We start from the raw sequence: 10,904 nt of genomic DNA, 5'->3' as shown, positions 1-10,904 counted from the left end.
GAAGGGATGTGAGTGGGGCAGGGTGTCGGAGGGCGTTTCGAGGATGCTCTCTGATCACCAGCCTCTGCAACACAGGCCCCCCGGGCAGGCTCGCCCCTCTGGGCTCTTCAGGGCTGGACATTCTGCTCCCCTGGCCTCTCCCCCGAGCCCCGGCCCCTTGATCGCCCTCCAGGCCTGAGGAGCGGCCTGAGTCCACGCAGCCACGTCCACCCCAGGGTGTCTCCTGCTGACAGCCACCGAGTCTCCAGTTTCACTGAACACGGGGGCCTCGGGGCCACGCGAACAATTGCACCAAAGTCCTTTGCAGACCCATATGCTCCTTAAGAAAAAGGCCTGGCCGTCGAGGCCGTGAGGAGGCCGGGGTCAGGCTCTGTCCCCACCCACTACTGACTGGACCACTTTCCTGTCTGTAAAATGGAGAAAACTGGAAGATTCTCCACCACAGTTCTGTGTGTGAGATGCTCCGTCTAAAGTACTGAGTGCATCGTGCCTGGACATTACGAATTAGAAAAAAACAAAAACCAATTTCATCTTAAATATCCTCAAGCAACGTGGTCCCCCTCCTCCCAGCCCGGTAAACCCATCACAGGATGGGCGCAGCAAATGCTTTGTGAATTGGTCATTGCGTTTCATATTTACTACAGTCCTAGTTCTACAAAACCATAGTGACAAAGTTGTCATGAGTAAGAGCCATTCAACAGAATATAAATATATCTGCACACTAGAGTTTTTAGTTTCAGAAATCATATATTTTTTAAAAATTGGGAAAGGTGTATCTACAGCTTTGCTAGAGCAATTTTTTATTGTTTCCCCATCTCTAAGAGGTTATTTTTTCCTCAAACTTTCAGTATATATATAAATAATGCACAGTATAGCATCTGATAAAAATGCTGCAATTTGGAGCCTAATTTATTGTTCATTAGAATATTTTGAAGCTGGCTAATTACTTGTTTACTTTGTAAATTGATTATTTAGAAAATACCCTTAGTAGTACAGTGTTTCACTTTTACAGCCTTTAATACAATGATTTTTTTTTTTCCCAGTTGACAAGCCAATGGTCATTTTAAACAAAATAATTGCGCACTGGTTAACTTTCTTTTTTATTTATTTATTTATTCATTTCTAATTGAAGAAGAGCTGATTTACAATATCGTGTTAGCTTCAGGTACAGCAAAGTGATTTAGTTATACATATACGCTTTTTCAGATTGTTTCCCCTTACAGTTTATTACAAAATATTGAGTATAGTTCCCTGTGTTATATACAGTAGGTCTTTGTTGGTTATCTATTTTATATATAGAAGTGTCGAACTTTCTTTGAAACATAACTTTTATCAGTCACATTTCTCCGTAGCCAAAATTTCAATGACGATCCCACCAGACTTTTTGTCCGAGTTTGGGTTTATATTACTTGTGTTCACAGACTTTGTGACACGAGCTGTCGGATTGCTCTCTCTCGCCTGTTCAGAACCAGCTGGGGGCACTGGGCATGAGGACAGGTCCGGGCTGGACCGCAGACGTCCATCTCCACCTGCCAGTGGGGAGCCCCTTGGGGTGGGGTGTCTTCTCTGTGGGCTACTCCTGCCCGTGGGGTCCAGTCACCCGTTCACAGCTTAGAAAGTAGAGTCCCCAAGGGTCTCAGAGATGGCGGATCTGTGGCCTTGTTCACCCTCACCTCCCAGGTCTGCACGTGGAAACAACACACACGTTTGAATCTGGCTGATAAACACTCAGGAACAACTATCCTTAGGTGTCACATCAGTTTGTGAACTGTAGGCATGTTTGCACAGCAGGAGTTTAAGTCCTCTCTCAAAAACTCCGAATAGAGCGTTTATCGTGGAAACCACGTGAGTTCATCACCACAAGGATTGGGGTTCGTTTCTCGTGTTTGTGCAAAGTCAAGATTTAAGTGCAATCATCTGTGTGGCAAATGTTCCAACAAGTCATAGCTTTTACAAGAGAATCAGACGCAAATGAACAAGAGGCAGCAGAGGCGTTGCTACAGATGGGGGATTTGGGGAGCCAGCCTGATGAGTGAATCTGTTTAACAAGGAAAGTTGGCAAACTTATTCCAGTTCATTGGGTTTCAGCAAACAGGTATCATTAAAGTCAGGACTAAACACAGAACTCAGAGCAAAGCCACGTCCTCGGAGTTAGTCGAGAGTACAGCTCAGAGAGGAAGAGTCCAGCACTCTTGCCTTGTTTTTTTAGTAGTCACTCTTTGGAAATAAGGGCCTTCTTTCTGGCCCGTAGTGTTTTCTTGCATAACGGCTTCCCGAATTCCAGCTCTTTCCATATGAGATGACCATGTACGGAGGGGACCTTCCCCCTCGGGTGGTACCCACCTTCAGAAGGCTGACGTCTCCAGATCAGACGAATCAGGAAACTCCCTCGAATTTAGTCTTCGGATCTGAAAAGAAGAGGTTAGGTTCCAGATCTCCCAGTCTGTGATCCTACGATCGGATGCTGCGTCTCTGGACGCCACCCCGTGCCCCGCGGCTGCTCAGCTGCAGCTGAAGGAGGTGATTGAAGAGCCAGGAAGGGAGACGAGGCTGACGCGCCACACGGTGAGGAGGAAACGAAACGGGTCACATCCGCCCGCGGCCGGCAGAGACGGGAGGCCATTCAAGACGAGAACTACACTTTTATGGGGAATTTTCAGCACAAAAATATATTTCTTATGCAATATCTGAAGAGATAATAATCTGCAAGCCTGTAACACTATCTTTAGGAACTCGGTAAAATATTTCATAGTAAGGAAAGATACTGGAGAATAAGTCAAATAAGATCGATGACGCTTCAATGACAATGTTAATAACGTCAAGAAAAGGAAGGATCTCTCTAGCAACTGTTAATTCCAAAGATAGTGGTGACAGATAAACATTTTTCTTTTTACTGAATCCGTTCGTTCTCAAATAACTGCCAAGTGCCTGCGAAGAGCCAGCAGTTGATCTCATTGCAGGAGACCTAAGAGGCAGGGGGGTCAGTGCATTTGGCCAACGCAGGGCCAGGCTGACCTCAGAAACAAAAACGTGGATGGAGGATTTGGACGGGAACGAAAGGAAATACATGAAGGTCACAAGGGCCTTAAACTCCAAGATTTCGTGGGGTTCCCAGTCCTGAGAGCTGAGTGAAATCCCCTCCAGCCCCAGGGCAGGGGTCCCCGAAAAGGCCAGCCTCTCCTGCGGGTTCTGCAGCCCCACGCTGGGGGCGCCTCTGGGGTCCCCCTGACTCCCCCGCTCTGCCCCCTTCCTGTGCCACACGCCCACCGTGTGCTTCAGACCCCACGGCAGGAACCCATGGCCGTGGCGGCCTGGACCCAGCCGAGCTGAGGCCGCTTCCGCCCCATGTGCCCTCCACCAGCCCGGGGCTGGAGGAGCAGAGGGGACACAGAGAAAAGACCAGAGGGAGTCACGGTGTGGAACGTGCGCTGATGGCTGGGGAAGGACACTGAGGGGCTGGAGGTGAAACCCCACCGTCCTTCAAGGTGCCTTTGTGGGCCCACCTGGGGCGAGACCCCACGCTGGCCTCCTGGGTGCGGGATGTACTCTGACAAGGTCTCCGCCTCCCAGGAACCTGCCGTCTGAATCCCCCAAACTTTTCTTACAGTTTCGAGTCCCTTTACTTCTTCTTGCAACAAAATCTTCCGTTAAATTTTAGGACAAAAGCTATCCGGTAACTTAATCCTCCTAAATTTGCTCAGGAATTTAATATATTTTCTGGAATACGCTATGCCCACGTAATTCTAAAGATATGGAAATTTACCATTTTAAAAATAGCTTTCTTTCTATTTAGATGTGTAACGTTCAAGAACATTCTGATATTCTATTTATTCTTAGAAATGAATGCATTTCCTTTGATGAAGTATTGATTATGCAAAAGGTAATTTAGTAACACAAGTTACTTGTGTGCATTATTGGAAGGAGTCGCCTACTTTATAATATTCATTTGGAACCTCACATTTTAACCCCAAGACAGAATCTTAAATTATTGTCTCAGTACACTTGGGCTGTGATCACAGAACCAAGGACTGGGGGACTTATAAACAATAGACCGTTGCTTCTCACAGTCTGGAGGCCGGAAGTCCCAGATCAAGGCTCCAGCACCTTCAGATTCTGGTGAGGACCCTCCCCCTGGTTCACTGACGGGGTCTTCTCACTGTGCCCTCGCCTGGAGGAAGGGGCGGGAGCTCGTGGGTCCCTCAGACGAGGGCAGGTACCCCATGATGGGGGCTCCATCCTCACGACCTCGTCACCTCCCAAAGCCCCTCCTCCTGACGCTGTTCCATTGAGTGCTAGGATGTCAACATACGAATTCTGGGGAAACGCATTTATACCACAGAACTTGTTAAACATGCCAAGTGCTAAAAACTAAAATAAAAAATAAGGGTCTTTTCACTGCAAACTGCAGGTGTATTGGAGTCATTTATCTTCTCTTAAATGCACAAGTTAAAATAGGCAACTGTTATTATAAACTTTCTATACCACTGGTTTAGGTAACTAAAACGCTCAGAAAAGAAGTTATTCAGAATCCCTGGAGGTGGCTGGGGCAAGTGAGAAGTAGGAATGGCCGGGCTGCCCGTGTAAGGATGGTGCTGGGTCCCTCCCCACCCCATCCCCAGGGTCTCTGCCAGCGAGGAACCAACACGCACTTAAGATGGGGAAACGGACCCAGGACCCCACGGAGGAGGGTCCCAGACGCCTCGTGGTTGTCACTACATCCAGCTGCACGTGGCGGGGAGTTTGCGAACTTGGCGTTTGACGGTGTGATGCTTCGTTCGCAGGAGAGACGGAGGAGTGTCGAGTCAGGGGCATCGTGGAGGCGAGCAAGCTGCTGGTGGATGAGGCCGTCTACTCCACGATGAGGAGGTACCGTCCTGGGAGTGGGAAGGAGGAGCGCCGGCTCCCGGGGCTTAGCGGATTTGCCCATCGTCTTCTTCACAGTTTCCTCCACCTTACAGATTAGGGGCTGAGGCTCACGTGAGCTTATTCTCATTTCTGGGGTCACACGCAAACAACCGAGAGAACCCGTATTCGAATTCCCTCTCTAGCAAAACAGAGCAAAGGGCAGTGATGCAGCCAGGGTTCAATATATCCTGCTTCAAAAGACAGATGAGGGAGCCTGGCTCCTGCAGAACTGGGCTCAGACCCAGGGGGCAGGAAGGGTCCAGACACACGGCCCCAGCGTCCGGGCTCTGTGACACAGCTGTAACCTTACCTAGGAATTAAATCTGCCCCCCATTCCTTTTAAATCATTAAGAAACACCTTCGTTTTAGATATAAAAGTGACATCAATATTAAGAATATTATAGTCTCACGTTAGATGTTTGTAAAGCAAACACGACAAACACACAAGCATCTAAAAAGCAGGCTTTATCTTCACAAGTGTGTTATTTTGCTGGAAGCTGACTAATAATTATTTAAGGTCTCAAGATACAAAATATCACAAGGCAGAGGTCGATTTATTTCAAATTTCTATTATTCCCACCAGAAAAAGTCCCTATTGTCCACATTGGCTGCAACTAAGTTTTGCTTATTTTATAAAAACTTGAACCAAAGGGGAAAGAAAGAAGAAATCTTCTCCTGAAGTCTGACTCTATTAGTGTGTCCACAACTGTGATATCAGCTATCCACGAAAAAGGGGAAGAGCTGCTGACACCCCCGTGGAGAGAAGGCACTGAGCCTCCTTGAACCCCCCTGCAGTGGAGGGCTGCACCGTCCTCTCCTGAGGTGACCTGCTTTCTCCCGAGGGGGAACTGACCCTTTGCAAAGTCTGTGGCCTGGAGGCTTCATTTCAAACATAAATGTTGAAACAAAGGCTACTCACTGACTGTGCTGAACAGCGGATTTTAGTAACAGCAGAAGAAAAACATTAGAAACCTGGAAATTAGGCTATCCCCACTGAGACCTGAGCAAACAGGGAGGTGAGTTCCAGGCCGGCACAGGCCCTCCTGCTGCCCTGGGGCTCCGGCCGCGGCCTGGGGAAGGGCCCGGGGGCTGGTGGGCGGTGGCCCAGGAAGATCCTGTCTGTTTTCTAATACACCAGCTCTCCTGAGAAGGGGCCCCAGCTGCCTCTCTCCAGACGGCTCTGCAAGGCTGTCTACACAGCGAACAGCCTTGGCAGACAGAGCTTTGTTCACTGTCCGACGCGCGGTTAAGGACTCCTTCCAGTAAAGGCCAGGCTTCCTGTCCTCCTAGAAAGACCCGGCTTCCTCTGCAGGACCAGAGCCTACAGGCACTGCCGCCGTAACAGATCACCACAAACTCAGTGGCTACAACAACGTAATTTATTATCTTACCGTCCTACGGGTTAAAGTCCAACACGTATCTCACGGGGCCAAAACCTGCTCGGCTGTGCCGTGAGCTGCCTGACTGGCACGGACACAGCCGGTCGCAGCCTCAGCACATCTGGTCTGGGACCAGGACAGGCTGCTGGCTCTCAGAGCCTCATCCAACAGCTGGAACCCTCACGTCTAACTGGGTTGTTTTTTCAAGTTACATAATCAATTTATTTATCCACAGTGATATTCTCAGTGAAACATTAATTAGCACTTAAAATCTCCTTAAATAACACTAAAAATCAGTATTTCACAATAAGCTAGAAAAACCATCAACATAAAAAGTGAGACGACCTTATCTCAACAAAAATTTTAAGTATATTACAAAGTGACCAAGAAGAATATGAATCAGCGGCAAACATACACAGATGGGCTACTGTCAGAAAGTGTTCTGAAACCAACTTAGTTTAGTTTTCATGGCAATGCATGGTAGATGTACAGGCAATGTTAGCAAACCCATTTACTAACTGGACTTTGATGAGAAGGTTGATCTCACGCAGCCGTTATGAGGATCAAATGAGTTGGCTATGCAAGTTTGTAAAAGACAAACGTTGGTCATTCTCTTCACCTTTCAACACTGGCAGATTGTCTACACTTGGGTCCCATCCCTTCACTAAATCCCGCGGTCCTTGTGGACGGGGTCCTTGAATCCCCACCTGCCTGTCACCTGGCAGGTACTAAGTAAAGGTGCGTGTGATTGATTAGTAAGTAATGACCAAACACCATAAAAGAATAATTGACTTTACATCTCCTCTTTGTGCCCAGAAACCTCCACAAAAGAGAAATCATTTCTCCGTCACAGCTTCTGTCTTTTTCCAAACTCCCTGAGCCCGCCAGCCGCGCTGCATCCCGGGCGGCGGACGTCATGGAGATGTCGGTGCAGGAGGCGATGAGGAGGGCTCAGCTACGCTCTGCACCGCCTGGGCCGCCCACAGGTGAGCACCCGGGGGAGGGGGGCAGGTCAGGGCCGGGGGGGGGGTCCCCGCAGGGCACGATGCCCACTCGTTCACAGGACAAATGAGCAGTTCTTTAAGAGGCTCAGCAGTTTGGTTTTGTTAGTCTGGGAAATCACTGCTTCTCTGCTGTTCAGATCGGGTTTGGAGAACCAGCTCAATAATCTAAGCGCCCCGCTCTGTGGTATGAAATGATTGAGGGGTACTTCCAAGGCCCCGACCGACCTGGTTAAAACCTGGGGGAAACTCACTTCTGTGGGACGCAGTGTGTTCCAGGGAGACGAGGACAGCAGCCCCGCTTCTCCTGAGAAAACTGCCTCAGGGTCCTGCTCAGGCCTCTGGGAGCCAGCGTGCTCTTCCCTGAGATGGGGCAGTCACCCTGGCCGTCCACTCGGCTGGCCACAGGCACACCAGCAAACACGAGGGGCGAGCTGCATCCCATCAAAGGCTCTGTTGACGCTAAGATACTGAGTGAAAGTGATTTCGATCACAGGCGTATTTCTAAGTCCAAAACTTATGGAGACTTTTTTCAATGTGGTGCCATAAGCTACCTGGTCTCTGAGTTTTCCCTCCCAGTTAGCTGTAGATTAGTTTAATGCTGATTTACTTAGCTTTTAAAATAAGACAGACTCAGCTAAATCGGGATTAACCTGAATTCTCAGATACTAAACTTAGAAGTTAAGTTTAATCAACTTTATAGCAACCAAAGATCCATTTGAAATGTTTTTATTGAAGCAGCTGAAAACTGTCTCTAAGGACTGTTGGTCCACGATCCTGTCTCCGTGCAGCCGGGACTCCGGTCCTTGTGACTGTAGTCAGAGGTCCTGCCGGCCTCGGGTTCACGGTGTAGAGTTGCAGGGCCATTGCCCAGGTCTGCGGGTGTATTCGGCTGATGGGTTTGGGCCAGGCTGTGGTGCAGAATTGAAGAACCCCATAATCTAGGATGTTTTCTATTATTTCCACTATCAGCATAGCCAATCTAGAAATTTCAGAATTAGTAAAATGAAAGGATCCAAATGTTTCCCCATCAGTTCATCACCAAACAGTATCTACAATCAAATGTTGGCACCCCTCCCCTAGGGATGTTTCCTAACATTGGTTGTGTATGAACATAGCTATGATCGTGGTTCTTTTTTTAAAAAATAAATTTATTTATTTATTTATTTTTGGCTGTGTTGGGTCTTCGTTGCTGTGTGCGGGCTTTCTCTAGTTGCGGCGAGCGGGGGCTACTCTTTGTTGCGGTGCACGGGCTTCTCATTGCGGTGGCTTCTCTTGTTGTGGAGCACAGGCTCTAGGCGCACGGGCTTCAGTAGTTGTGGCATGTGGGCTCAGTAGTTGTGGCTCGCAGGCTCAGTAGTTGTGGCACACGGGTTCTAGAGCGCAGGCTCAGTAGCTGTGGTGCATGGGCTCAGCTGCTCCGTGGCATGTGGGATCTTCCCGGACCAGGGATCGAACCCGTGTCCCCTGCATTGGCAGGCAGATTCTTAACCAATGTGCCACTAGGGAAGTCCCATTGTGGTTCTTCTCATGGACTTTGCCTGTTTTACTCTCGCACGTGCTTGAGCGTTTCCTGGTACGAAGCCTCTGTACTCACCTTGTTAAGGAATGTGTATTTCTCTATCGACTAAATAAAAATTGTAGTCTAAGGTTCATTTAACTGTCCACATACAGTCATTCCATAGAGGTTGTTCAGTGAACATTAATTAAGCTAGTTTTGTTTCTCCCCAGTTTGAAAATGGGATGCGTGTCTTCCAGTGTTTTTCTATCTTGATTTCATTGGGATCTGGCCAGTTTTATGGCATTATCTTTGAAGATTTATACAAACCACCTTGGAGAGTAACCAGTGATTCCTTCTACCAACAGCCAAGAAAGTGGTCCTCGCTTTGATTTGTCAAATAAACAGCAACAAAATTGGCAAAAAATAAGAGACTGTTTCCTGGGGCCCTAACCTAGAAAGATTTATGAGAAGGAACCAAACATCAACATGAGGGAAAAAAGAAGGGTTTTGTAGATGGACACACGGATACCGTTAGGAAACTTGACTGAGGTAGGGTTTGTGGGGAGGACAGAGGCCAGGTACCCGCCGTCTTCTGAGGTCAGCGCGTGGGCCCCCAGCCTCAGCCGAGCAGCATGGCAAACACTGGAGAGTCCACAGGCGAGGCTGCAGATGCCTCTGAGAAGTGCTTACCTCCGGGGTCAGAGCTCTCAGAATTGCTTTTCTGAAAGATCGCAAAGCAAAAATAAATTTTAAACCCCACATTCCTAGCTATGAAGACACTCAAGGGGGTTAAATGAGAGAGGATTGATTTCAAGGAGAAGGAAGGGCTTCCTGCAAAGAATGAGGAGGGGTCTGTGTGAATCCCGGTCACGTTAGAACGTTTACCCGGTCGGGTAGGTTTGTTATTACAACAGAGGGCTGAAGCTTTGGTGCTTGTTCTTTAGATGTTTTATCAGAAGACCTACTGAAAACGATTGCACACCTGTCCGGATGCCAGCCCTACATGCTTCCCCCCAGGTGTCCAAACACCTGCCTGGCAAACAAGTTCAGGCTCATCACGGGCGCCTGCAACAACAGGTAATTCCGCAGCGCCCTCGCTCTCACCTGTAGGTCGTATTTGGACATGACAGGTGCCATCAGGGCAGAGTCTCCATAGACTGTTTGAGGTTTCATTAAAGACAGTGTACAATACTGACTCCATTATATTAAGAACTGGTCAAGCCTCTTCCTTACGCCCGTGTTTCCAATACTTTTGTGTGTATCTTTAATAAGATGCAGATTTTAAAGGTCTTCGGCTCCCTGGCAGCCAGGTACCACTTTCACCAGCGATGCTAATCATAAACCTTCCCAGGTGTCCCTGAGGTCATCCCAACTTTCTTCCATTTCTTTTTCTGTGTACTTGCTGTCCACTCTCAGCCACCGACTCAGGCCGTCTCATACTCTGATCGCTCTTTCCAGAAGGTCAGTCCATTTGGGCAACCCCCAAACATTCCAGGAGACCCCAAACACCTCTGGGCCCCCGACACCCCCACAGCCCCATGTGCCGTGTTCCGGGGAAACTGTACTTGCAGGTGGATGTGGGGTCATGGACGGCAGGACCAGGGTCAGGGGTCTCCTCTGCCCATGGCCCCCCTCCCGGCTCCGCTCTCTGCTGTCAGCCCCACCGCCGAGGAGGGGGCAGCCAATGCCTCCTGCTGATGGGCTCTGGGGGACGCACCTTCCAGGGAGCTGTGGGTGGAGGCCGAGTCCCTTTCTTTCCTTCCGTGATGACGATTGAATCTCGTGTCACAGTATTTACAGGACCTAGATCCAAAGGACCAGCAGGGACTTCATACTTTTTTTTCTGCCCCAAGCATAATACACCTGCTCAGAAAACTCCAGTGATACCACCTTGAAGCCTCGCTAACTGTTTTATAAATGAGACACAAGGGCCGCTGAGTATCGGCCCCAAGGTGGCCGATCCTCTCTGCAGGCTCAGACTTGCTAGTTCAAAACCTGCCCACACCAAACTCAAACGTTCACACATCCACTTGTTATAAAAATAGCCCCCAGAGCAGATTTTCAGCTGCCTGGTGTCTGAGAGAGAAGAGCTGGTGTTTCAAACCAATCCCAGTAACA

General features: G+C 48.8%; 1 protein-coding gene across 1 annotated transcript in view; it reads left to right on the top strand.

Moving 5' to 3' along the window:
* Positions 1 to 10,904, top strand: part of TPO (thyroid peroxidase) — a 46,693-nt gene that overhangs the window by 4,094 nt on the left and 31,695 nt on the right. The window contains exons 2-4 of the mRNA XM_082428101.1: positions 4,782 to 4,866; positions 7,101 to 7,270; positions 9,731 to 9,863. Of these exons, the coding sequence (XP_082284227.1) occupies positions 4,782 to 4,866; positions 7,101 to 7,270; positions 9,731 to 9,863 (388 nt within the window). The remainder of the gene's footprint in view (positions 1 to 4,781; positions 4,867 to 7,100; positions 7,271 to 9,730; positions 9,864 to 10,904) is intronic.

The sequence above is a fragment of the Balaenoptera physalus genome (assembly GCF_965194825.1).
Source record: "Balaenoptera physalus genome assembly, chromosome: 15".
Classification (NCBI taxonomy): domain Eukaryota; kingdom Metazoa; phylum Chordata; class Mammalia; order Artiodactyla; family Balaenopteridae; genus Balaenoptera; species Balaenoptera physalus.
The sequence above is the reverse complement of the archived record's forward strand: the minus strand, read 5'-3'. Positions and strand labels throughout refer to the sequence as shown.